At 47.2% G+C, this 27,633-nt stretch overlaps 1 protein-coding gene and 4 long non-coding RNA genes across 6 annotated transcripts in view; 2 read left to right on the top strand and 3 right to left on the bottom strand.

Annotated features, from left to right (window-relative positions):
• Nucleotides 1–17,866, bottom strand: part of LOC310746315 — a 105,851-nt gene extending 87,985 nt beyond the window's left edge. Inside the window, exons 1-2 of the long non-coding RNA XR_014540619.1 lie at nt 17,051–17,866; nt 15,569–16,917 (exon numbers count right to left, since the gene is read on the bottom strand). This is a non-coding gene — a long non-coding RNA (uncharacterized lncRNA). The remainder of the gene's footprint in view (nt 1–15,568; nt 16,918–17,050) is intronic.
• Nucleotides 3,071–6,507, top strand: LOC310746349. The gene is made up of 3 exons (XR_014540659.1): nt 3,071–3,094; nt 3,355–5,650; nt 5,893–6,507. It is a non-coding gene; the product is annotated as an uncharacterized lncRNA (long non-coding RNA).
• LOC310746333 lies at nt 9,937–11,110 on the bottom strand. The gene is made up of 2 exons (XR_014540644.1): nt 10,852–11,110; nt 9,937–10,248 (listed from the first exon to the last, which is right to left on the bottom strand). It is a non-coding gene; the product is annotated as an uncharacterized lncRNA (long non-coding RNA).
• Nucleotides 11,117–13,541, top strand: LOC310746254. The gene is made up of 2 exons (XR_014540531.1): nt 11,117–12,651; nt 13,398–13,541. It is a non-coding gene; the product is annotated as an uncharacterized lncRNA (long non-coding RNA).
• Nucleotides 17,867–22,729: 4,863 nt separating the features above from the next.
• BCDIN3D (BCDIN3 domain containing RNA methyltransferase) lies at nt 22,730–27,612 on the bottom strand. 2 transcript variants are annotated; one of them, XM_083580037.1, is made up of 2 exons: nt 27,479–27,612; nt 22,730–23,921 (listed from the first exon to the last, which is right to left on the bottom strand). In XM_083580037.1, the coding sequence occupies exon 2, from the start codon at nt 23,848–23,850 to the stop codon at nt 23,059–23,061; it is 792 nt and encodes a 263-aa protein (XP_083436163.1). In that variant the 5' UTR covers nt 23,851–23,921; nt 27,479–27,612; the 3' UTR covers nt 22,730–23,058. The 2 variants fall into 2 exon arrangements, with proteins under 2 accessions (XP_083436163.1, XP_083436164.1); XM_083580038.1 differs by lacking the exon at nt 27,479–27,612 and adding an exon at nt 27,364–27,448.
• Between the last annotated feature and the right edge of the window lie 21 nt (nt 27,613–27,633).

The raw sequence follows: 27,633 nt of genomic DNA, 5'->3' as shown, positions 1-27,633 counted from the left end.
ATTAAGATTCGTCTCTACCGCCTGAGGGAGCGGAAGGGCCGGAGCAGTTCCCGCCCATTTATTATTATTATTTATCTTTGGTTATTAAGATTCGTCTCTACCGCCTGAGGGAGCGGAAGGGCCGGAGCATTTCCCGCCCATTTATTATTATTATCTTTGGTTATTAAGATTTGTCTACCGCCTTTGAGCCCAAAGGTCTCAGAGCGGTGTGTGAAGTTGAGAACATGAATTACGAGGCAGCATAATGAGGGGGGCAGGAAACGAAAAATATAAGGCACGGCCAGTGTGGGATTTACCTATAAGCTGAACAAGCTATAGCTTAGGGCCCCACTCCCTTGGGCCCCCAAAAATTAAAGGAACAAAAAACTGGATGCACATTTTCAAAATAGAAGATTAAAAAACCCTACAAAAAGCCAGTGTTTTGTGTTGTGTAGACTCCTATAGCAAGTCATGGGCCCCACCTGCTACCCTGTTCCCTAAAATATTACTGGTTTGCTCTACTGTAATGCTTTAAGAATATGGAAGAAGGGTATAAATAGGTAAAAAAAAACAAAACTAAAATGGTGTTGGATTGGAAATAAGTGGTATTAGTAACAAAGCTAATAAGAATATGCAAAAATGAATTGATAATGGATGAAAATACTGAGTTATAAAATGTCAAGTTATAGAGATAAAATAAATGAAAGAGGGTAAGGATTTGCTGATTTGATTATTAAAATGGGAATACAAGAAGGGGAGGTGTGAGGAAGTCAAAGAAACAAGCAAATGAGTTTTAAATTATGAAAAAGAATTGTTTTTAATTTTTTGTATCTTTTTTGTGTGTGTGTTTATTCTTATTTTTTTCTTGTTTTTTTATTATGTGTTTTTGCATATCTGTTTTTTGTAAAATCTTAATAAATATTTCTTTAAAAAAAATATCACTGGTTTGCTCATTTCTATAGAGAAGGCTGATTGCCAGAGAATGGATGCTTTTGAATTCTGGTGCCGGAGGAGACTCTGGAGAGTCCCATGGACTGCAAGAAGATCCAACCTCTCCATTCTGAAGGAAATCAGCCCTGAATGCTCACTGGAAGGACAGATCCTGAAGCTGAGGCTCCAAGACTTTGGCCACCTCATGAGAAGAGAAGACTCCCTGGAAAAGACCCTGCTGTTGGGAAAGATGGAGGGCACAAGGAGAAGGGGACGACAGAGGATGAGATGGTGGGACAGTGTTCTCGAAGCTACCAGCATGAGTTTGACCAAACTGCGGGAGGCAGTGGAAGACAGGAGTGCCTGGCGTGCTCTGGTCCACGGGGTCAAGAAGAGGCGGACACGACGAAATGAGTAAACAACAACAACAACATTCTGCATGTGCAAATGGCTTGAGATACCTATGAGGTCCATAAATTACCATATAGCATATATTCAGCACAAAAAAAAAAACAGCGACAATTTGTTGTTGACAAAGGACAGCTGGACATAGAAAGGGCCCCATTATCTTCAGGAGCTTAGGGCCTCATCAAACCTAAATCCGGCCCTGGGCATGGCATATTGATAAAATAAGCACAATAACAGTAAACCCCCATATATATATATATATATATATATATATATATATATGTATGTATGTATATATGTATATGTATATATATACCCCGCCCATCTGGCTGGGTTTTCCCAGCCACTCTGGGCGGCTTCCAACAAAACACCAAAAAACAAGAAAACACCAGACATTAAAAGCTTCCCTAAACAATAAACCCCCCTAATAATCAGAGTAATAATAATAACCCCTCACGCATTTAACAGGCCATAGACAATGATAATTTTAGTTTACATACCGCCCTTCAGCCAAAGATCTCAGGGCAACAATTGGGAACATAAATCTTCAACCAGGCCTTTGAATAATATCCTGCAGCTGTTTACGTGTTATCACTGGGAAAGGGTGTGTTGTGTTATTGTTTCTTTGTTTGTTTACTTGTGCTTTATCTTGTCATTTATCCTGTGTACTGCCCTGAGGTATTTTCTTGAAGGCTGACATTTACTGGTACTTTTTTCTCTCCATCTTCCCGCATCATTTTTTATGAAGCCTCCCAACAGTATTTCAAAGCGTTTATCATCATAAGATGCTTTATGAACATGTGCAAAGTTTCTTCTGGACTTCCCACCCCCTCCTTTCCTGATGTTTTCTCTCTCTCCCTTTTATTAGCTTTTTTAGGAATTCGTTTTTATTATCTAAACCCCACTACCGATAAATCCACTGCTTAAATTTCAAAAAAGGGCGGTATATAAATTAAATAAATAAATAAAGTACGAAGCATAATAAAAATGTAACGTGCAGAATAATAATAAAATAATCATTCTAACAGCACACGGATACAGATACATATTGAACAGGCCAGATTATTTAATGGCTGAAGGCCTAAGTAGACACACGGGCAGCTGAAGGTGATGGCGCCAGGCGAGCCTCTCTGGGGAAAGCATTGCACAGAAGGGGAGCCACCACAGAAAAGGCCCGTTCTTGTGTTGTCCCCCATATATCGCCACCATGAAATGGTAGCGTTGGAAGGGACCCCTTGGGTCATCTATCCCAACCCCACTCAGTCATCAAGCTCATGGCGCGACTTTGAGCCAGTCTCAGCCTAACTTACCTCACAAGGTTGTTGTGAGGATGAAATCGGGGGGTGGCGGAGAACCACATGCCCACTTTGAGCTCTGTGGAATAAAAATGTATCATACCAAGGCTATATATATCCCCACAAAGGGTTTTCCTCTGACCCCTGGAATCAGGACCTGATTTAGGTTTGATGAGGCCCAATGCTACTGAAGGTAATGTGGCCCTAATAATAATAATTTATTAGTTATATCCTGCCCATCTGGCTGAGTCTCCCCAGCCACTTTGTCAACAAGTTGTCGCTGTTTTTTGTGTTGAATATATGCTATATGGTAATTTATGGACCTCATAGGTATCTCAAGCCATTTGCACATGCAGAATGTAGGCACCCTATATATAGAATGGAGCAAACCAGTGATATTTTAGGGAGCAGGCTAGCAGGCGGGGTCCCTGACTTCCATCATAGGAGCCTACACAACACAAAACACTGTTGCTGTATGTACCGTATTTTTTGCTCTATAAGACGCACCAGACCAAAAGACGCACCTAGTTTTTGGAGGAGGAAAACAAGGAAAAAAATATTCTGAATCTCAGAAGTCAGAACAGCAAGAGGGATCGCTGCGCAGTGAAAGCAGCAATCCTCTTGCTGTTCTGGCTTCTGGGATAGCTGTGCAGCCTGCATTTGCTCCATAAGACGCACATACATTTCCCCTTACTTTTTAGGAGGGAAAAAGTGAGTCATATAGAGCAAAAAATACAGTAAGTTTTATTTTGCTTTTTATCTTATATTTTGGAAATGTACATCTAGGGTTTCTTTCCCCTTTAATTTTTTTGGGGCCTCCAAGAGAGTGCAGCCCAAAGCTATAGCTTGTTTAGCTTATACGTAAATCCGGCACTGCCTGGAATGTGTGTTCCTCACTCAGAGAAATACACCCTTGCGAGTACCTGGCAAAAGGCCTCTTAACTCCCCTTTGAAAGTTTGGACTGGCTTTCTCCCTTTGTTTTGCTGGTTTGATCACACCTGTGTGATCACAGCGCCACCTATTGCCCATGCAAGTACTTTCTAAGGGCTTAATCCAGGAACGAAGATCATGGCCACTGGTCCCATCACCTCCTGGCAAATAGAAGGGGAAGAAATGGAGGCAATGAGAGATTTTACTTTCTTGGGCTCCTTGATCACTGCAGATGGTGACAGCAGTCATGAAATTAAAAGACACCTGCTTCTTGGGAGAAAAGCAATGACATACCTAGACAGCATCTTAAAAAGCAGAGACATCACTTTGCCAACAAAGGTCCGTATAGTAAAAGCTCTGGTTTTCTCAGTAGTGATGTATGGAAGTGAGAGCTGGACCATAAAGAAGGCTGGTCGCCGAAGAATTGATGCATTTGAATTATGGTGCTGGAGGAGACGCTTGAGAGCCCCATGGACTGCAAGAAGATCAAACCAATCCATTCTGAAGGAAATCAGCCCTGAGTGCTCACTGGAAGGACAGATCCTGAAGCTGAGGCTCCAAGACTTTGGCCACCTCATGAGAAGAGAAGGCTCCCTGGAAAAGACCCTGAGGTTGGGAAAGATGGGGGGCACAAGGAGAAGGGGACGACAGAGGACGAGGTGGTGGAACAGTGTTCTCGAAGCTACCAGCATGAGTTTGACCAAACTGCGAGAGGCCGTGGAAGACGGGAGTGCCTGGCGTGCTGTGGTCCAGGGGGTCACAAAGAGTCGGACACGACTAAACGACTAAACAACAACAATCTTAAAAGAATATATTGTTGCATGCATCCCAATCTCTGAGCAGCAAGAGAGATTTCAGGGGTTCCAGCCGATGCCCCAGATTGTGTCCTTGGAATAAAGGCCAATGGAGACTGTGGCATCTTTCAGATACGTGGTTTTATTTACACATACAGTGGTACCTTGGTTCTCAAACACCTTGGTACTCAAACAACTTGGAACCCAAACACTGCAAACCCGGAAGTGTTCTGGTTTGCGAATTTTTTTTGGAAGCTGAACGTGCTCCATTTGGAGTGTTATTTTTCCAATTTGAGAGGCACACTTTCGTTTTGAGTGTTACGCTGAGGTCTGTCTGTTTTTGCTATGTGTTTTGCGTTTTTGTTTTTGCAGCTTTTGTTTTTTGTTTTTGTGACTGTGTGGAACCCAGTTCAGCTACTGGTTGATTGATTGATTGTGTGGCTGCAGTACATTGTTTATTGCTTTCATTTTATGGATCAATGGTCTCGTTAGATAGTAAAATTCATGTGAAATTGCTGTTTTAGGGGTTTTTAAAAGTCTGGAACGGATTAATCCACTTTGTATTACTTTCTATGGGAGATCACGCCTTGGTTTTGGAATGGACTTCTGGAACGGATTAAGTTTGAGAACCAAGGTACCACTGTATTTAGAACGTAATGCAGAAGGGCTCACAGTGTTGACACTCCAAACAGGCACTGCTTTCCCATTAGGCTTTCATGGGAGTGGTGGTCCCTGAAGCCATGGCTTTGGAATCAGCACACAGAGCAAGAGTCTGCATGTCTTTTGAATCTTCCTGATTCGACCCAGATCAAAAGTAAAAGACAAGCCCCAGGCCTATTCTATCAACAGGTGAGGAGGGTAGGGAATGCCTAGCGCTGCCGAAAGGGCCATCGCCTCCCAGTTGTCTTAATGCCATGTCAAGGAAGGGTGCTTTAAACCAGCTAAGGCCATTAACTTAACATACAGACTGGTCTGACCAGTTCAGAGATGCATAACTACAAAGCTCCCATCTCACAGATACCAAATCACAAGTTTGGTTGGGACCCCATGACCAACATCCAAACCGACCACTCATTCCAGGAACAATAGGATCATGCAGAAGGACTCAAGTCTAAATTGTGAGACAATGGCCTATCACAGGAAATACCGTTCTGAACTTGGTTTGTACTTTCTGTATTTAAGAAGATAGATGTATTTCTTATTTTACAAAAAATCTAAGCAGATTACATAAAGTGGTACAAAGCACTCATTAAACACAGTGATGAAACAGACTTTAACAACAGTATACATAATAAAATTACCAAAATACAGTGGTACCTTGGGTTAAGTACTTAATTCGTTCCGGAAGTCCGTACTTAACCTGAAACTGTTCTTAACCTGAAGCACCACTTTAGCTAACAGGGCCTCCTGCTGCTGCTGCGCCGCCGGAGCGCGATTTCTGTTCTCATCCTGAAGCAAAGTTCTTAACCTGAAGCACTATTTCTGGGTTAGCGGAGTGTGCAACCTGAAGCGTATGTAACCTGAAGCGTATGTAACCCGAGGTACCACTGTATAGATAGGAAAAACTTGTTGCTGTTTTTTAAATTAAATCTTTATTGGTTTAAAATACAAAGATACAAAAATACAAACATACAACGAAGGTAAGTATTTCAGAGTTAAATACAAAAAGAAAAGAAAAGAAAGGGGGGGGAAGGAAAATTTTGAAACAAAGACAATAAAATGATAAAAAGGGGGAAAAAGACCAAAGATTTACACGGCATTATATCTATAGGAAAAACTTGTTTTTAAAAAACAACAACACATGTACAAAATAAAATTATACGTTGTTCTGACCTAATTTAACAAAGACAGGCGTCTCCTCCCAGGTTTGTACTTTCCTGACATAACTACTACTTACTATTAAATTGTAATTTTACTTGGCAGAATGTTCTCTAATATTTATTGCAAGCAACATTCCTGAGAGTTAAGTCACTACTATTCGCCAGCCTGTGGGCATTCAAAACTAAAGAATAATTTATTCCCCAAGCAACTCAGCATTTTTTCAAGCGGAAGAGCTGAATGCGCAGCCTCTATTGAGTATGCAAAAATGCACACCTTTTTTTCCTTACCTTTCCTCTTTCTCTTTCAGTGTTGAGTACCAGTATTTTGAAAAAATTGTTCCTGAATAGCAGTTGAGGGACGCGGGTGGCGCTGTGGGTAAAACCTATGCCTAGGACTTGTCGATCGTATGGTCGGCGGTTCGAATCCCCGCAGCGGGGTGAGCTCCCGTCTTTCGGTCCCAGCTCCTGCCCACCTAGCAGTTCGAAAGCACCCCTAAGTGCAAGTAGATAAATAGGTACCGCTTTATAGCGGGAAGGTAAACGGCGTTTCCGTGTGCTGCGCTGGTGCCGGCTCGCCAGAGCAGCTTCGTCCCACTGGCCACATGACCCGGAAGTGTCTCCGGACAGCGCTGGCCCCCGGCCTTTTAAGTGAGATGGGCGCACAACCCTAGAGTCGGACACAACTGGCCCATACGGGCAGGGGTACCTTTACCTTTACCTTTAGCAGTTGCTGGAGTGGAAAAGGGCTGAAGCGCTCACGTACCTGCCTGACCGCTGTAGGAAAGAATGCCTAACTAGACAGGACTTCAGTCTGATCCAAGGCGGCTCTTGTTACATTGCAAGACTGGCATCATGGAACCAGCAAACAGTGAGGCTGGCTAGCTCTGGTTAGTGCATGGCATGGCTTCATGGCACATCTTCATGGCAAACAGTACGTTTCCGAGCACAGTTCAAAGTGTTGGTGTTGACCTTTAAAGCCCTAATCGGCCTCCGCCCAGGATACCTGAAGGAGCATCTCCACCCATATCGTTCTACCCGGACACTGAGGTCCAGCTCCGAGGGCCTTCTGGCGGTTCCCTCATTGCGAGAAGCAAAGCTACAGGGAACCAGGCAGAGGGCCTTTTTGGTGGTGGCACCCACCCTGTGGAATGCCCTCCCATCAGATGTCAAAGAGATAAACAACTACAGTCATACCTCGGGTTGAATGTGCTTCGGGATGAGCGCGTTCGAGTTGCGCTCCACGGCAACCCAGAAGTGGATCAGGGGGACACTGTGGACATAGTTTACCTTGATTTCAATAAGTTCCTCATGATATTCTTATAGAGACGCTGGTCAAAATGTGGGCTGGACAAGGTAAATGGCAAAGGTAAAAGCCCTAAATGGCCTCAGTCCAGTATATCTGAAGGAGCGTCTCCACCCCCTTCCTTCTACCCGGACACTGAGGTCCAGCTCCGAGGGCCTTCTGCCGGTTCCCTCGCTGCAAGAAGCCAAGTTACAGGGAACCAGGCAGAGGGCCTTCTCGGTGGTGGCACCCGCCCTGTGGAACGCCCTCCCACCAGATGTCAAAGAGAAAAACAACTACCAGACTTTTAGAAGACATCTGAAGGCAGCCCTGTTTAGGGAAGCTTTTATTTAATTATTTAATGTTTGATGTATTACTGTATTTTAATATTTGGTTGGAAGCCGCCCAGAGTGGCTGGGGAAACCCAGCCAGATGGGTGGGGTACAAATAAATAATAATAATAATAATAATAATAATAATAATAATAATAATAATAATTTATTTTTATTATTATCCTGAACTCACCAGTGGCCAACCAGATGCCCCTGGGAAACCTGCAAGTATAATCCAAGCACAAGAGCCTTGTGGTTTCCAGCAACTGGGATTTAGCAGCTAATAAAAGTTTGGGTTCTCTTTTGTCTGGGGCTTCCATCTTGTTCCACCTGGTGGCAGGTGGGAGTCCTGTCGCGACCGTCTTCAGTAAAGACCAAGCCTACTGGCTGCTGTTTTCCTCTGGTATTCCTGGCTGGTGTCCTTGTTTTTTTGTCCAAGGGAGCCCTCAGATTTTCTTCTCCCGAAATGGACTCTGCAAATCTCTTCTTTGGGAGGTGGGTGTCGTGCAGGTGGCCGGAGGGAGCTGGAGGTGAAGGAGGCAGGTCCCAGCCTGTAGCCTTATGAGGCTTTGCCCTTGGGTGGGAAAAATATTGCACCCGGGAAAGGGAAGTGGGAGTCAACAGACACTCAAGGAATAGTTTCAGAGAAAAAGCTTTATTTCTACCATCCATGAACTGGTAGAAGGAGCAAGTGTGATAACTCACAAAAAGCATGCACGAGTTCACAGTCATGTGCACAGAGCATATATACCCCTTCCAGTTCCCTCCCCCTTTCTCCTCCTTCTTCCAGAGTCCTGCCCATGAGTTCCTCTGAGCATGAACAGAAAGCTGTCTTGGGACTGTTGTGGACTCTTGGCACCCTTCCCAGGAAAGGGGAATGAAAGCCAAGGGGTCGAGGAGCCCTGGTGGTTCAGCATGTCCAAAGATGTTGCAACTAGAATGAGATAAGATTCAGTTCTCAGGCCTGAGTATTCCTGGCAATGACAGAGCCTATTCATTAGCCTTTAAAAGTAACATTTTGCCTATGCACAGGATCTTGTGAGGAACAGTTTTGAGGCCTGGGGTGATTTCACAGACAGGATTTGGGTATCCTGTCCCTTCAAGCCCTTTGGGTCGCAACAAGGGCAACCTGGGAGCATCACCGCCTGCTGTGCTGGCACCTCCTCACACTCCCAATCGCTACCTCCACACCCAGTCGAGAGCAAAGACCATCTCTGGTCGAGTTAAAGTTACACATGGTGTTCCCATTATATAGAAACTGGTGATCTGCTTCATCTTCAGGATCCAGACGGAGGTTCCCAGGGTAGCAGGTGGACTCCATGGCACCCTCAGACACCTTCCTTGGCACCCACCAAGGCCCCCTGACCTTCCCACTTTTTAAAGCTTTCCCCTAAACTTTTTAGTTTTTGCAGTGCTCCAAAACCATTAGTTTTGGAGCTGAGGTGTTATTTTTAATTATTCCCCCCCTTTATTTTACTCCACACCTTGATTTCCCATATAATGAACTTCATGGCACAAAATATTGGTTTTCAAAAAGACCTTTATTTTTAAAAAACAATTAGAAAGGCATTTATTCAGTTAGAAAACTGAAGCTAGCTGGCTTAAGTCCTGTGGTTGGGCAACTGTCCCTGGAAAATAGGAGCACTTGGAGGGTTTGCTTTCACTGTGGGGTCCTTTTACATTACATTCCCTCTGAATTCACGCCCCTTATCTCCAGCCAACAATAAGTGGTGGGGTGACAAAAGCAGTTGTGATTTCTTTTGATTTTCTTGGCAGCTACGTAGGCGAGATGAGCCCAAGAGCCCAGAGGGGGCAAATGTTGGCAACTCGTTTCTGTGTCCCCGGATGGCCCTGTCTGGCCCCAAACTACCAGGGTTCCCCCTCCCGAAACTGCCTCTTTTCCCTCATTTGCCATGTCCGCTTGTGACATCACATCACAGGAAGTTTGGGCACCTCAGCAGTTATTAAAAATGAGGTGACCCCCGCTATTGTGAGGCCAGGGAGGGCTGTGCAGATGTTTCCCCAGCTGTGGCCATTGGCTACCAACTCCCTGTGATATCACAAGGGGGTGAAGCCCCCTCTTCCTGTGACATCACTACCAGGGAGGGGTATCCTATGATCCTAGAGATTTCCCATATAATTAAAATATGACACAATACAAAGACTTCTTTTCAGAAAAAGTTTATTTAGAAAAAAATATATGAGAAAGCCATTTATTTAGAAAATAGGAGCTGTCTGGCTTAAATCCTGCAGTTCTCTTCATGACTTTAATGGCTGGTCTCGGAGGAAACCTCGCCGGCTCCTGAAAGGCAAAAGCAAACCATTGATGGGATGGCGACTATCCGACAGCGTCCACCCAGACCCCTTGCCTTCTCCTTGCTCCACAGCATCCCAAAGCCAGACGATCGCCTCCTTCCGCTTGCCAGCTTGCCGCCACCATCTGGTCTTGGAGAAAACTTTGCCGGCATTGGATGTCCCTGAAAGGCAAAGGCAAACACGTTGATAGGATGGCGACTATCACAGCGTCCACCCAGACCCTTCCACAGGCTTTGGTCTGACAACTTCATCCCTGACTGGCCTGCCCCGTCAGGCAGGTTGCAGAAGTGGAGGGTCGCCAGTTTGAAGTGGTAGATCCACAAGTGGACTACACTGGTTTCCCTGGCTCCACCTCTAGGGCTGTGCCGGGTAGTTTCCCTCCTTGCTTTGGCCATTGATGTAAGGTCAAGAGCTCTACGAATGTCAGCAAGCTGACATTCTCAAAAGGTAGGTCTGTTGACATTAGGTTGAGGGCCAAAGGCAAAGGTGAGTGTCACCAGATAGAGTTCACAAATGGATCGGCCAGCTTCACGGGCCTCTCGGCCTCCACTGACATCCCCAAATGTGAACCTGGCTTCACCTAGGCGCCACCACTAGAAGCCGATGGGCAACTTTCCCTCACCACAGAATTCGCCAAGGGACACTCACCCGCTGCCAAAGGGGCAGCTTCCCTCCTCGGTTTGTCCGCCTGTTAATAAACAAACTAGGCTTCCCCTTGGCCAGTCTTGTAGCCTTACGGCATCAACCAGGCACTGAATGCAAACCTTCCGGCAATCTGTCCACCACCAACAGCCGCGCCAGGTCCATTGCCAGACCTCAGCTCTCCACTTTCAAAGGATGCCCACATCAGTCTTAGATGGAAGAGACAGGAAAGTTCCAAGGCAGTTGAGATTCTTTATTTGTGGGGTCAGTTAAGGAGATCTTCCCCATTGCATACTCCATGGTCAGCTCTAGCAAAACCCCAGAGATTTTTGGAAAAGGTGTTGGCAGTGCTACAGGGACAGAACACAGAAGGGAAAATAGGTTGGCTATTACCTGACTAAGATGCTTGTCACATATAAAACAGTCTTATTGGGATTCATTTATTTGATTTATTGTAAATGGTTGCTTGTTTCTGGGTCTTTCTTAATAGGTTTTATTGGATTGGATGCTTCTGGAACTGGACCTTTAATGGCTTTTAGTCAAATACAATAAATGATTGATTGATGAAAAGGTGCTTTTTCCTGAGATGATAACTTTCTCCCTGCATGTCACTCCTTGAAAAGATTCCTGTGCATAGATGAGACTCACTTTCATTGTTCTGTTCGTTTGTGTGTTTGACCAGTGTTGTGTGGAGGGAAATGCAACCACTGGGATGAAAAATGCCCCCTCCTGCCCCCCTGGGTTTCTGGTGTGGCCTTCACAGATACTGGCACAAATTGGGGAGGGGGTGTTATATATCTCCTTGGTCAAAAGCCAAGGAGCCAATGGCTGCTGAGCTGCGCCCCTCATTGTGAGGTCTGAGGGGTGATGGGGATGCCTCGCCAGATGCTGCAATTGTGATGCCACAAAAACATTGGGCAGCTGAGAGGGTATAAATGTTGGCCAAGTCAAAGGCCGAGGCAGTTGCCTCAGTGGAGGCACTCAGCTCGGGTGGTCTCCTTCCCCGTGGCAGCAAGCTGGCCGGAGGACAGAGGTGATCGGCCGGCGCTGGGATGCTGTGGAGCAAGGAGAAGGCAAGTTGAGGTTTACTTGCTGGTGGGATCGCACTTGAAGGTGGATGAAATTCAGCTCTGAAGCAGGGGGAGGTCTGGCAATGGACCTGGCGCGGCTGTTGGTGGTGGACGGATTGCCGGAAGGTTTGCATTCAGTGCCTGGTTGATGCCGCAAGGCTACAAGACTGGCCGAGGGGATGCAAACAGGTTTGGAAGCCTAGTTTGTTTATTAACAGGCGGACAAACCGAGGAGGGAAGCTGCCCCTTTGGCGGCGGGTGAGTGTCCCTTGGCGAATCTGTGGTGAGGGAGAGTTGCCCATCGGCTTCTAGTGGTGGCGCCTTGGTGAAGCCAGGTTCACATTTGGGGATGTCAGTGGAGGCCGAGAGGCCCGTGAAGCTGGCCGATCCATTTGTGAACGCTATCTGGTGACATTCACCTTTGTCTTTGGCCCTCAACCTAATGTCAACAGACCTACCTTTTGAGAATGTCAGCTTGCTGACATTCGTAGAGCTCTTGACCTTACGTCGACGACCAAAGCGAGGAGGGAAACTACCCGGCACAGCCCTAGAGGTGGAAACCAGGGAAACCAGTGTAGTCCCTTGTGGATCTACCGCTTCAAACTGGTGGCCCTCCACTTCTGCAACCTGCCTTGACGGGGCAGGCCAGTCAGGGATGAAGTTGTCAGACCAAAGCCTGTGGAAGAGTCTGGGTGGACGCTGGATAGTCGCCATCCCATCAACGTGTTTGCCTTTGCCTTTCAGGGACATCCAATGCCAGCGAGGTTTTCCCCAAGACCAGACGGTGGTGGCAAGCTAGCAAGCGGAAGGAGGCAATCGTCTGGCGTTGGGATGCTGTGGAGCAAGGAGAAGGCAAGTTCCAGTTGACTTGCTAGTGGGATCGCTACCTGAAGGCAGCCAATATTCAGCTCTGAAGCTGGCTTTCGTCTGGCGATGGACCTGGCCAGGCTGTTGGTGGTGGATGGATGCCGGAAGAGTTTGCATTCAGGCTAGCGGATGCCGCGAGGCTACGCCTGTCAAAATGGGTGCAAACTGTGGTTTGGAAGCCTAGTATGTTTATTAACAGGCTGTCAAACCGAGGAGGGAAGCTGCCGCTAGGGCAGCGGGTGAATGCCCCTAGGCAGAAACCAGTTGTGATTTGGTGTGGACCAGCTGGTAGTGAGGAGGGAAAGTTGCCCGTTTGGCAGCTCGTGGAGGTGTCTAGGTGAAGCCAGTGTTCACAAATAGATGCCAAGGGAGGCCGCAAGGCTGATGAAGCTGGCATTCACCCATGTCTTTGGTCCATCCATTTAATGACAAAAGGCCTAGGCCTCTTGACATTAAACGGATGGCCCAAGTGAGGAGGGAAGAAGCCCGGCACAGCCAAGGAGGTGCTCAACTGGAGCCAGCAGACTTCACAAATAGACACCAACGGAGGCTGCAAGGCTGATGAAGCTGGCTGCTATCTGTGAACGAAAACTGGTTTTCCTTCATCTCCGGGAGCCTGCCCATTGCGCAGGCCTGCCAGGGGTGAAGTTGCCAGGCGGAAGCCAGGGGAGTCTGGGTTGACGCTGTCGGATGGTGGTCACCCCACTCATCTGTTTGCCTTTGCCTTTCAGGAATGGCCGGAGCCAACAAGGTTTCCCCCGAGACCAGCCGTGAAAGCAATGAAGAGAACCGCAGGACTTAAGCCAGACAGCTCCTGTTTTCTAAATAAACGGCTTTCTATTTTTTTTCCAAAATAAATATTTTATGAAAAGAAATCTGTTTTGTGCCATGTTTTTATTATATGGGAAATCTCTAGGATCATAGGGTACCCCTCCCTGGTAGTGATGTCACAGGAAGGGGGGTTGCACCCCCTTGTGACATCACAGGGAGTTGGTAGCCAATGGCCACAGCTGGGGAAACATCTGCACAGACCTCCCAGGTCTCACAATGGGGGGGGTCACCTCATTTTAAATAACTGCTGAGGTGCCCCCCATTGTGAGGCCAGCGACGGCTGTACAGATGTTTCCCCAGCTGTGACCGTTGGCTATGGACTCCCTGTGATGTCATAGACATCTACCAACTTCCTGTGATGTCATAAATGGACATGGCGAATGAGGGAAAGAGGCAGTTTCCGGAGGGGTGTGTGGGAGAGCAGCCCTGGTAGTTTGGGGGCAGGCAGGTCCATCCGGGGACACAGAAACAAGTTGCCAACATTTGCGCCCTCTGGGCTCTTGGGCTCATCTTGCCTTCGCAGCTGCCAAGAAAATAAAAAATCACAACTGCTTTTGTCACCCCACCACTTATTGTTGGCTGGAGATAAGGGGCGTGAATTCAGAGGGAATGTAATGTAAAAGGACCCCACAGTGAAAGCAAACCCTCCAAGTGCTCCTATTTTCCAGGGACAGTTGCCCAACCACAGGACTTAAGCCAGCCAGCTTCAGTTTTCTAAATAAATGCCTTTCTAATTTTTGTTTTTTTCAAATAAAGGTCTTTTTGAAAACCAATATTTTGTGCCATGAAGTTCATTATATGGGAAATCAAAGTCTGGAGTAAAATAAAGGGGGGAAATAATAACACCTCAGCTCCAAAAACTACTGGAAGAAGCAAAGATCACTAGTAGCGAAGCAATGATTCTTCAACATCAACTTTGTTGGACTGGTCATGTTGTGCGGATGCCTGATGATCGTCTTCCAAAGCAACTACTCTATTCCGAACTTAAAAATGGAAAGCGTAATGCTGGTGGTCAACAAAAGAGGTTTAAAGACTGTCTCAAGGCAAATCTTTAAAAAGGTATAAACACTGACAACTGGGAAACACTGGCCTGCGAGCGCTCCAGTTGGAGAGCAGCCTTTCCCAAAGGTGTCATGGGCTTTGAAGACACTCGAACTCAGGACGCAAGGGAGAAACGTGATAAGAGGAAGGAACGCTTGGCAAATCCACACCATGATCAACTCCTGCCCGGAAACCAATGTCCCCACTGTGGAAGGACGTGTGGATCCAGAACTGGCCTCCACAGTCACTTACGGACTCATTGTTAAAACCGTGTTTATGGAAGACAATCTTACTCGGCTACAAGGGATTGCCAAAGAAGATGAAGGGTGCTGTAGAAATTTAATTAATAATAATAAATGAAGTACGTAAATCGGAAGCAAAATTCACCCGTCTCTTTCTACACAATGCACCAGCAACATAGCTGTCAACCTTCCCTTTTTTCGTGGGAAATTCCCTTATTCCAGCGCCGTTTCCCACTGCTATCCCGGATTGTTAAATATCCCGTAGACTGTCCCCGGGGACAGGTGAGGCTGCTGATCCCTTATTTTCCAGGCTGCTTATCCCTTATTTTCAAATCTGAAAGTTGACAGCTATGACCAGCAACCTGGAGGTTTGCTTATTCATTTTACTACCCCTTTCCTGACCAGTCTGCAAGCTGATAAATGAGGAAAACGAGGGGATGTTCTTACCAGCTCAGAAGAATGCACTTAGAAATAAATAATAATAAAAACCTGCCTTGCCCTGTCTCTTGTTTCAAGATTAAGGCACCCAACCATAATAATAATAATAATAATAATATTTTTTTAGTTATGCCCCACCCATCTGGCTGAGTCTCCCCAGCCACTCTGGGCGGCTTCCAATCAAGTGTTAAAAACAATACAGCATCAAATATTAAAAACTTCCCTAAACAGGGCTGCCTTCAGATGTCTTTTAAAGAGAAGATAGCTGCTTGTTTTCTTGACATCTGAAGGGAGGGCGTTCCACAGGGAGGGTGCCACTACCGAGAAGGCCCTGTCTGCTTCCCTGTAACCTCACTTCTCGCAGGGAGGGAACTGCCAGAAGGCCCTCGGCGCTGGACCTCAGTGTCCGGGCAGAACGATGGGGGTGGAGACGCTCCTTCAGATATACTGGACCGAGGTCGTTTAGGGCTTTAAAGGTCAGCACCAACACTTTGAATTGTGCTCGGAAACGTACTGGGAGCCAATGCAGATCTCTCAGAACCGGTGTTATGTGGTCCCGGCGGCCGCTCCCAGTCACCAGTCTGGCTGCCACATTCTGGATTAATTGCGGTTTCTGGGTCACCTTCAAAGGTAGCCCCACAAAGAGCGCATTGCAGGAGTCCAAGCGGGAGATAACCTGAGCATGCGCCACTCTGGCGAGACAGTCTGCGGGCAGGGAGGGTCTCATCCTGCGTACCAGATGGAGCTGGGAGACAGTTGCCCTGGACACAGACTTGATCTGTGCCTCCATGGACAGCTGTGAGTCCAAAATGACTCCCAGGCTGCGCACCTGGTCCTTCAGGGGCACAGTGACCCCATTCAGGGCCAGGGAATCCTCCACACCTGCCTGCCCCCTGTCCCCCAAAAACAGTACTTCTGTCTTGTCAGGATTCAACCTCAATCTGTTAGCCGCCATCCATCCTTCAACTGCCTCCAAGCACTCACACATAAGCAATTTCCAAGCCTTTTTGTGTCCTTTGTCCCTGCAGCACAAATGCAAAGGCGTGCAGATCGCCTCCCGTTTGCAAGGCAAGGGGGTCGTGCAATTCTCCCCTATTTCCTCCCCTTGCCTGGAAAATCTTCCTTCCCTACGACGTTTCCTAAGCGGGCGGCGGCGGCGGCTCCGCCGATTCCCCCATCGACACCCACCGATTCCCCCTTTTCCCGCCACGCCAGGCGCGCCCAAAAGCTGAGCGGCCCCAAAAGACATGTGCTCCAGGTGAGGCTCGAACTCACAACCTCGGCATCGCTCTGCTCTAGTACTGCTGTATAAGTACCGCGCGCTAACCGATTGCGCCACTGGAGCCCTGACATCAACTCCTCCCGAAACGCTTTATCAAGGGCTCAGCCTCGGCTACGCGCCACCGGGGCGACGCCAACGCCGCCGCTTTTATTTTCCTCATTTTTAAAAGACGTTCCCGACTCTTTTCCCTCCTTCGCCCCCGAACTCCAGCCCAGCGGAGGAGGAGGAGGAGGGAAAAGGGAATCTCGCTCCGTCCCGCTTTATCGTACCGCCTCTCGCCGGCTGCTCTGAGGGGCGCCATTGGTGGGCCCGTTTCCCTCAGGCGCCCGCTGAGGAGAAGCGCGGGTGGGAAACACAGCCGAGGGAGAAGGAACGAGGGGAAAGGGAATCTCGCTCCGTCCCGCTTTATCGTTTCCCCTTCCTTCTGAGGGGCGGCTGGTCTGAGGGGCGCCATTCGTGGGCCCGTTCCCCTCAGGCGCCCACCGAGGAGAAGAAAAAAACACGGCCGAGGGGAAAGGGAATCTCGCTCCGTCCCGCTTTATCGTTCCACCTCCCTTCAGCCTCTCGCCGGCTGCTCTGAGGGGCGCCATTGGTGGGCCCGTTTCCCTCAGGCGGCCGCCGAGGAGAAGCGCGGGCGGGAAACACGGCCGAGGGAGAAAGAACAAGGGAAAAGGGAATATCGCTCCGTCCCGTTTTAACGTTTCCCCTTCCTTCACCCTCTCGCCGGCTGCTCTGAGGGGCGCCATTGGTGGGCCCGTTTCCCTCAGGCGCCCGCTGAGAAGCAGCGCGGGCGGGAAACACGGCCGAGGGGGAAGGAACGCGGGAAAAGGGACTGTCGCTCCGTCCCGCTTTATCGTTTCCCCTTCCTTCTGAGGGGCGGCTGGTCTGAGGGGCGCCATTCGTGGGCCCGTTCCCCTCAGGCGCCCACCGAGGAGAAGAAGAAAACACGGCCGAGGGGAAAGGGAATCTCGCTCCGTCCCGCTTTATCGTTCCGCCTCCCTTCAGCCTCTCGCCGGCTGCTCTGAGGGGCGCCATTGGTGGGCCCGTTTCCCTCAGGCGTCCGCTGAGAAGCAGCGCGGGTGGGAAACACGGCAGAGGGAGAAGGGAATATGGCTCCGTCCCGTTTTAACGTTCCCCCTTCCTTCTGAGGGGCGGCTGGTCTGAGGGGCGCCATTCGTGGGCCCGTTTCCCTCAGGCGCCCACCGAGGAGAAGAAGAAAACACGGCCGAGGGAGAAGGGAATCTCGCTCCGTCCCGCTTTATCGTTCCCCCTTTCTCCAGCCTCTCGCCGGCTGCTCTGAGGGGCGCCATTTGTGGGCCCGTTTCCCTCAGGCGGCCGCCGAGGAGAAGCAGCGCGGGCGGGAAACCCGGCCGACAGAGGGAGAAGGAACGCGGCGGCGGCGGGGAGGCCTGAAGGAGCGGCGCCTCTGAGGCGACGCGTCGCCGGGAGTCTGAGGGGGGCCCTCGGGGGCCGCCGAACGGGCGCTTCCCGAAGGAAGGCCCGAAGCGGCGGAGGAAGAAGGCCGGTCGGCCAGCGAAAAGGCTCGAGGGGCGTGGAGAAAGGGGGCTGTGTGTGTCCCGTCTCCCCCACGGCGCACAAGATGCACAAAACACACAATAAACACAACACGCGGCGGGACGGACGGGTGTGTGTGTGGAAAGCTCCTCACGGTCGCTTCGGTGTGAGGGGACGGAGGAGGCCTCGGCGCCGCACGGTCGCTTGGCCCTTTGTCGGCTCCCTCGCTCGGAGTGCTTTCCCGCCACCAGGGCCAGATTTACCTATAAGCTAAACAAGCTATAGCTTGGGGCCCCACTCTTTTGGGGGCCCCTCAAAAATTAAAGGAACAAAAAACTGGGTGTACATTTCCAAAATATAATAAAACAAAAGCTAACAAAAAGCGTTGTGTGTTGTGTAGGCCCCTATGATGTAAGTCATAGGCCCTGCTTGCTAGCCTGCTCCCTTAAAAAAATCACTGGTGATGTGATTTCATGCTCTTTATTCAGCTCATAGTGGTGAGGAGGAATGAATGAATGTCCCCTCAAAGTATCTGCTTTATACACATTATTTACACAATGGGCTGCACATGATTGGCTAATTCCGGAATTCTACTGTAAGCCAATCAGGTTGTGGATTCACTTCTATCTGGAGCATGATTGGGTGGTTCCTGCCAACCAATCATACTGCTGCATTGTTCTAGGACCAATCAGACTGCTGCCTTTTGGATCCTATTGTTCTAGGACCAATCAGACTGCTGCCTTTTGGATCCTATTGTTCTAGGACCAATCAGACTGCTACAGTTTGGATCCAATTCAACTCAGTACATAACACTTGGTTTGCTCCTTTCTATATATAGGGTGCCTACATTCTTCATCTGCAAATGGCTTGAGATACCTATTAGGTCCATAAATTACTATATAGCATATATTCAACACAAAAAACAGCGACAATTTGTTGTTGATAAAGGACAGCTGGACATAGAAAGGGCCCCATTACCTTGGAAAGGGAGGTGGTGGAGCTTCCTTTTACCTGTCCTTTGTCTACTTCCTATGGACACAAATACCTGAACTGTCCAAAGGTGTGTCTCCAGCATGTGGCAAAAGGACGATGCTAGGCACACTTCTCTGGGGAGTTCCACAATTTAGGGGCTGCCATAGAGAAAGCCCTCTGACCAGGGGCCATGCTAATCTCCTGGGCATAGTCGGTCAATTGGTGCCAAAGAAGGATAGAGCTTTCTTTATGTATGCAACAACAGCAGCAAGAATACTTATTGCAAAGTATTGGAAGACACAAGAGTTACCCACCCTGGAAGAGTGGCAGATGAAGGTGACGGATTATATGGAATTGGCGGAAATGACTGGCAGAATCCGAGACCTGGGAGAAGAGTTGGTGGAAGAAGACTGGAAGAAATTTAAAGACTATCTTCAGAAATACTGTAAAATTAATGAATGTTAAAATGATGTTGGATTGAAAATAAGTGGCATTAGCAACAAAGTTAATAAGAATATGCAAAAATGAATTGATAATGGATGAAAATATAGAGTTATAATATGTTAAGATATAGAGTTAAGATAAACGAAAGAGGGGAAGGATTTGCTGATTTGATTATTTAAATGGGGATACAAAAAGGGGAGGTGTGAGGAGGCCAAGGAAATAAGTTAATGAGTTCAAAGTTACAAAAAACGGATTTTTTAATTCTTTTTTAGCTATTTGTCTTTTGTATTTTTATTCCTTTTTTTCTTTTTCATGTATTTTTCTATGTTCTTTTTTTGTATCTTTTTCTTTTTATATGACCTTTTTCATTTTGTAAACTTATGTTTTTGTAAAACTTCATTAAATATCTTTAAAAAAAAAAAGAGAAAGCCCTCTGCCACCCAAGCTATCGTTCCTCATTCATCTGGGGGTGGAAAAACTACAAAGGGAGCCCCACCACCCTTTGGCCAATCTCAGCAGAGTCTCCAGATATTTCCATGGAAATATGGAACTTGTTGATCACGGAAAATATAACCTACAATATAAAGATTTCCAAAGGTTTAGGAGAACCAGAACATTTGTACTGTATGGTTGGACTTTTTCACTGCCAATAAGGGAAATGTGGATCTCTTTTTGCTAGGCATCTCGCCTAACAATTTTGTTGACAAATCAAGAAAATGGATACGTGCCCCTCTGTCATTTCTGATATTTTTATTATATTTTTATGTTTGTCGTCCTTGTTTGTGTTCATACATTACGTGCGATGGAATAAAACAAAACCAATTTCACATTTTATAAATTTTAATCAAAGTTTGGTGGCAATGGTGAATCACGGAACCCATCTTGAATAAGCAAAATACACTTGCAAACATTTTACACTGTTTCTGCTCATCATAAGAAAGGGAAAAGAGCATTAACCAATGGAAACCCTGTCTTCAGCCTTCTTTTATAGCTTTTTGAGACTGCATCAATATTGCCAACGCACACCTACGCCACTTTTTCCAGCTCTGATAGCTTGGCAACTTTTTAAGCGTTTTAATTTTTTAGGATTCTAAATTCTCTGTCCACTGTCCCAGTGTTTCTCAAATTGTATGACTCAAAGTACGTTTCTCAAAGTACGACTAGTACCAACGTACTTGCCCACTGCTTACTCTTGCCATGCTGCAGTCTTCTGTTGAACTGATGCCAGCACCAGCAAATTCCCATATGCTAAATCAAGGTGGTTGGAAGAAAAGAGAAAGTCAGTGAAGGAGAAAAGAGAGGTTTCCTTCCTCTACAGAGCCAGAGCAGGTGTTGGAGAAAATTAGAGAGATTAAAGGTTAATTTAACAACAATAGTAATAATTAGGAAGGAAGAACATGAGAAAATTAGTATAGGAGGAAGAAGTTAATATAAAAGCAGTTGATGAGGAATTACAGTGGACGCTCGGGTTGCGAACATGATCCGTGCGGGAGGCACATTTCCAACCCGCAGCGCTGTGTCTGCACGGGTTGCGATTCAGCGCTTCTGTGCATAGCGCAATTCAGCGCTTCTGCGCATGCACGAGCGCCGAAACCCGGAAGTAACCCGTTCCGGTACTTCCGGGTTTGGTGCGGTGCGCGATCCGAAAACGTGGAACCTGAAGCGTCTGTAACCCGAGGTATGACTGTAATAGAAATAGCTTGTGGAGGAGTACAGTGCAAGTTGAAGCGTGAAAGGAGAAGGGGGGAAGAAATGATAGGAGATGAGTAAAAATACTGCCAGGGGCATGTACAGTGGTACCTCAGGTTACATTTGCTTCAGGTTACAGACTTCTCTAACCCAGAAATAGTACCTCGGGTTAAGAACTTTGCTTCAGGATAAGAACAGAAATCGTGCTCTGGCGGCGCAGCAGCAGCAGGAGGCCCCATTAGCTAAAGTGGTGCTTCAGGTTAAGAACAGTTTCAGGTTAAGAATGGATCTCCAGAACGAATTAAGTACTTAACCCGAGGTATCACTATGTGCGTGCAGAACATAGAAGATCAAACTTAGAATCTCTCAGCTTAGAATCTCTCGCATCAATTTGGCCTAAAATGGGGAGGCCGCTCTAAGCCCTTCATTGGCCAAGGAATGCGGGATATAAATAATAATAATAAAAATTATTATTATGATACTGCCAGAAGCAATATCTGTACTTAGGGTTTCATAGCTCAGCATTCTTCAAGCTGTATCCTTGCCACAAGGAAACCATTGTCGTATCTGAAAATTTTCTAGTGTGAGTTTAGATATCCAATGATGAAAATGACGTCGCTAATTGCCACCTGATTAGGATGGGCTCTGCGTCCACCGATCACCATTTTGTTACTGGCTTTATCCTTGCACTGCCATTTCGCGACTGGTGGGCATCCATAATTTTCATACTTCTCCAGTGGGCTCTGGGGGTCGATGGTTTGAGAACCCCTCTCTACCCCACTTTCTTTTTTCTTTTGTTGAATATTTTTTATTAAGAATTTCAGCATAACCATTTATCAAATACATATCATCCTCATCCCCCCCCAATTTTCCCTCCCCACTCCCCAAGAAAAAAACCACCCAGACTTCCCTCAGCTCCTCTCTCTGGTTTTTCAGCACATGTTATTCTCTGCATATTATAAAATTGTAAAGATCCTTAAATTATCTGCCTATATGTTACCAATAATAAATTTGTGTTTGTTTATTCAAAACAATAGTGAAATTTAAAAAAAAATGGGAAATGATATACAATGAATTGAAGAAAATGTTCCAATTAACATTTGTAAAAAAAACCCTGAAGCATTTTTTGTTAGGGATTGTAGGAAAAGACCTGCCAAGGAAATTGAAGAATATAATATATTGTAAAATTAATGAATGTTAAAATGATGCTGGATTGAAATTAAGTGGCATTAGCAACAAGGTTAATAAGAATATGCAAAAATGGACTGATAATGGATGAAAATATATAGCTATAATATGTTAAGATATAGAGTTAAGATAAATGAAAGAGGGTAAGGATTTGCTGAATTGATTATGTAAATGGGAATACAAAAAGGGGAGGTGTGAGGAGGTCAAGGAAAGAAGCAAATGAGCTTAAAGATATCAAAAAATGGATTTATTTTTAATTTTTTTCTTATCTATTTGCCTTTTGTATCTTGTATTTTTTTTCTTTTTTATTTTCTATGTATTTTTGTATTTTTTCTTATTTTTTCTTTTTTATGCTTTCTTTTTATTCTGTAAACCTCTGTTTTTTGTAAAACCTTAATAATTTTTTTTTTAAAAAAAGGAAATTGAAGAATATATTAATGTATGCGACAAAGACGGCAAGAGTCTTAATAGCACAAGGATGGAAGAACGAAGAAATCCAGACAAAAGAACTGTGGCAAGGGAAACTGATGGACTATGCAGAACTGGCGAAATTGATGCACAGTCTACGTGATAAGGACAACTGTGACTTTAAAGAAGAATGGGAACCTTTTACAAAGTACTTAAAGAAACGACAAAATGAATTGGACTCCTCTCTACCCCACTTTCAGTGCAGTCACAGAACTGTAGATAACAATTAGCCTTCCCCAGAACACTCCCCTCTTATTCTCTCCAGCCAGATGCCGCCCTCGGTCACACCAGATCCTTAGCCTCTTTTGATTTAAATAGCAAGAGGCTCCTGTCCCAGCCGGTGCTCCCAAAGCAAGACACCAGTTCCATGCCACAGTCGGTGGTCAAGATCTGGGTTATCCTTTCAGCCACGTCCCCGTTGATGGCGAGGGATCGGAAGTGGTCAAAGTCGTGCCTGCCCAGTTTCCGCAGGCGCCGGGCAGCTGACCGGTAGCACTTCCATGGCTGGGGTTCGAGGAGCAAGTAGGTGCATTTAGACGCAAGGTAAGACAAGAACGTCACCAGGCCACGGTCCCCATGATTGAGGTGGATCCACATGGTCACGGACATACAGAAGGCGATGTCAAATGTGGAGCGGCCAAAGTTGCCCAGGTAGGAGCTCAGCACCGTCTCCCTTGCGTCGGGGTCCATGATGTCGAGGACGGCGTAGGAAACAGAGGAAGGGAAGGGGTTCTGTTGCCTGGCTCTCTCGATCAGCCCAGCATCAATGTCGCAGCAGAGAAGGCGAAGTTCATTCAGGTGATCCTGGCAGGCTTGGGTCTCCTGAAGCCCCAGGAGGTGCCTGTAGAGGGCGACACTGAGCTCCCCTGAATTACACCCCACATCCAGCCCCAAAAGGGGCTTTGAACGTGGGTTAGGGAACAGCTGGCTCAGCAACGCGCTGGGCAAGAGCTGGATGCGTCCCTCCGGTGGGTGGAAGCAAGAGTAATCGGGGAAGTTCCCGTATGGCGCCGCACCGCCCGGGAGCTGGGCATCCCCAAGCACTTTACAGTATTCACTCGTGGGCACCGCCATCTTGAGACGGACGAGGCCTAACACCCAATCTTCTGCATGTTTCACAAAGAGCAAAAACTGGTTGCGCAGACCTGGAACAAAAGGCGTGAATATTATATGAAAGGACTGGAACACTTTTGCTTTATTCGTGGGATTTGCTGTCCTGCTGTATTTAGGAAATTTCATTATGTCTACTCAGTTTATTTTACCTAGCTCAGTATATGTCTGGCATCATCATCATCATCAATTTATACCCCGCCCATCTGGCTGGGTTTCCCCAGCCACTCTGGGCGCCTTCCAACAAAATACTAAAATACAATAATTCATCAGATATTAAAAGCTTCCCTAAGCAGGGCTGCCTTCAGATGTCTTCTAAAAGTCTGGTAGTTGTTTTTCTCTTTGACATCTGGTGGGAGGGCGTTCCACAGGGCAGGTGCCACTACCGAGAAGGCCCTCTGCCTGGTTCCCTGTAACTTGGCTTCTCGCAGCGAGAGAACCGCCAGAAGGCCCTTGGTGCTGGACCTCATACCTTTCAACATTTCTCTGATGAAAATAGGGACGTCCTATTCAATAATAATAATAACAATAACAACAACAACAACCTTTCAAGCCCTAAACAGCCTCGGCCCAGTATACCTGAGGGAGCGTCTCCAACCCATCATTCAGCCCAGACACTGAGGTCCAGCTCCAAGGGCCTTCTGGAGGTTCCCTGCAAGAAGCCAAGTTACAGGGAACCAGACAGAGGGCCTTCTCAGTGGTGGCACCCGCCCTGTGGAACGCTGTCCCATTAGATGTCAAGGAAATAAACAACTATCTGACTTTTAGAAGACATCTGAAGGCAGCCCTGTTTAGGGAAGTTGTCAATGTTTGATGTTCTATTGTGCTTTTAATTCTGTTGGGAGCCACCCAGAGTGGCTGCGGAAACCCAGCTAGATGGGCGGGGTATAGGTAAAGGGACCCCTGACCATTAGGTCCAGTCGCGGACAACTCTGGGGTTGCGGCGCTCATCTTGCTTTATTGGCCGAGGGAGCCGGCGTACAGCTTCCAGGTCATGTGGCCAGCATAACTAAGCCGCTTCTGGCGAACCAGAGCAGCGCATGGAAACTCCATTTACCATCCCGCCGGAGTTGTACCTATTTATCTACTTGCACTTTGACGTGCTTTCGAACTGCTAGGTTGGCAGGAGCAGGGACCGAGCAACGGGAGCTCACCCCATCGCAGGGATTCGAACTGCTGACCTTCTGATCGGCAAGTCCTAGGCTCTGTGGTTTAACCCACAGCGCCACCCGCGTTATTATTATTATTAATATCTGATTGGGTTGCCCCAGCCATTCTGGGTGGCTTCCAACATATATAAAATCTTAATAAAACTTTAAACATTAAAAAAAACTTCCCTATACAGGGCTGCCTTTGGGTGTCTTCTAAAGGTTCTGTAGTTACTTATCTAATTGCACTTTCTTAGTTCTGCGATTGTAATCATTTCAAACTGCCTTCAGTATTGCACTTTACTCTTGTAACCCACCCAATGGAAAACCCTTAGCGTGCACCGAGGGTGCAATAACATTGCCAACAGTTACCTGTTTGCTGAGTAACTTTGCACGAACAACAACAACAAACATGGCAGGGAAGAGGATGGGGGACGAGGAGGATGGTGCTGCAGATGGTATGGGCAGATGGTACAGATAAGAACTGTTTTACATTTGTGCTCCACAATGAGGACCACACCCTTGGCAACTCCCTTCGATACATGATCATGAGAAACCCTGAAGCGGAGTTCTGTGGATATAGCATCACCCATCCTTCTGAAAGAAAAATAAACCTCCAAACCAAAGGAGGCCTACCGGCTGGAGGATCTCATGGGTGTCTGCCAGCATGTACTCAGCAAACGTGAGGCAAGTGTGGAAGAGTACAATGCTCAGAAGGATGTGACTATGGAGGAAGTGTAGTCTTGAGTTCCAATCTGTTGTTCAGACCTGGCCACAGAACTTAGTCTGCTTTGGTTGTCCTGATGCATGGCCTTTGCAGAGTGTGGGACGGGGAGTGTGACCTTGCTCCTGCTTCTTGTTATCTCATTGGCCTTTTTTTGCCATTAACCATGGTATCTTCCTGGACAGGCTCCTGCAAATGTGATTTGAGGGCAGCGGTTCCAACCCTATCTTCAGGACCGAGTGTGACATTGGGAGGGTGCCTTTTGAGCTGGAAGCTGCAGTTATTGCAGAATGCTGCAGCATCACAATCAAGCAGTCTATAGTAAAGGTTTTTGAATTATGGTGCTGGAGGAGACTCTTGAGAGTCCCATGGACTGCAAGAAGATCAAACCTCTCCATTCTGAAGGAAATCAGCCCTGAGTGCTCACTGGAAGGACAGATCCTGAAGCTGAGGCTCCAAGACTTTGGCCACCTCAGGAGAAGAGAAGACTCCCTGGAAAAGACCCTGATGTTGGGAAAGATGGAGGGCACAAGGAGAAGGGGACGATAGAGGACGAGATGGTTGGACAGTGTTCTGGAAGCTACCAGCATGAGTTTGACTAAACTGCGGGAGGCAGTGGAAGACAGGAGTGCCTGGCGTGCTCTGGTCCATGGGGTCATGAAGAGTCGGACACGACTAAGCGACTAAACAACAACAACATAGTATAGGTAAAGGGACCCCTGACCATTAGGTCCAGTCATGACTGACTCTGGGGTTGCGGCGCTCATCTCGCTTTATTGGCTGAGGGAGCCGGCGTACAGCTTCCGGGTCATGTGGCCAGCATGACTAAGCCACTTGTGGCGAACCAGAGCAGCGCATGGAAACGCCGTTTACCTTCCTGCTGGAGCGGTACCTATTTATCTACTTGCACTTTGACGTGCTTTCAAACTGCTGGGTTGGCAGGAGCAGGGACCGAGCAACAGGAGCTCACCCCGTCGCGGGGATTCAAACCGCCGACCTTCTGATCGGCAAGTCGTATGCTCTGTGGTTTAACCCACAGCGCCACCCGCATTATTATTATTATTAATATCTGATTGGGTTTCCCTAGCCATTCTGGGCGGCTTCCAACATATATAAAATCTTAATAAAGCCTTAAACATTGAAATAAACTTCCGCTGCCTTCGGGTGTCTTCTAAAAGTTCTGTAGTTACTTATCTAATTGCACTTTCTTAGTTCTGCGATTGTAATCATTTCAAACTGCTTTCAGGATTGCGTTTTACTCTTGTGACCCGGCCAGTGGAAAACAATAACAATGCCAACAGTCTGACATTGGGAGGGTGCCTTTTGAGCTGGAAACTGCAGTTATTGCAGAATGCTGCAGCATCACAATCAAGCGGTCTATAAATTTCATTAAATAAGTGGCACCTTAAATTGGATTGTCTTGTTGTGGGGAGTGGGTGGGGTTGAGAAAGAAAGGGGTCTTTTTTATGGACTAAAGTTTCCCTCCCTAAAAAACATTGGATGATGGAATCCATTAAAAAACCACACACCAACAAACAAACAAACAAACAACAACAACAAACAACAACAAAGACTGAATCCCAGCCCTGTTCCCTTCGCTCCTACCTGCCTGGGATGTGCGAAGCGACGCAGGCGCTTCTGACCCACAACTGCCCCCTTTCCTCCCTTTCACCCCGCTACCAAAACCTCCCCCCGCCCCCTAGTAACGTCTGAAACGAACCAGGACGCGTGTACTCCTCCAAAGCCAGAGTCTACCCGAAGTTCCGTATCCCTCTTCACGTTTCCCCCCTCCCCTGCTTTGCCTTTCGTAAGTCTATGGTTCGCCGGAGGGTCACGTGCTCGCGTCCCGGAAGCGCGTCCCGCCGCGTTCCCTTT

Source organism: Podarcis filfolensis (genome assembly GCF_964270895.1).
Source record: "Podarcis filfolensis genome assembly, chromosome: 12".
Classification (NCBI taxonomy): domain Eukaryota; kingdom Metazoa; phylum Chordata; class Lepidosauria; order Squamata; family Lacertidae; genus Podarcis; species Podarcis filfolensis.
Note: the sequence above shows the minus strand (reverse complement) of the source record. Positions and strands in the feature narration are given on the sequence as shown.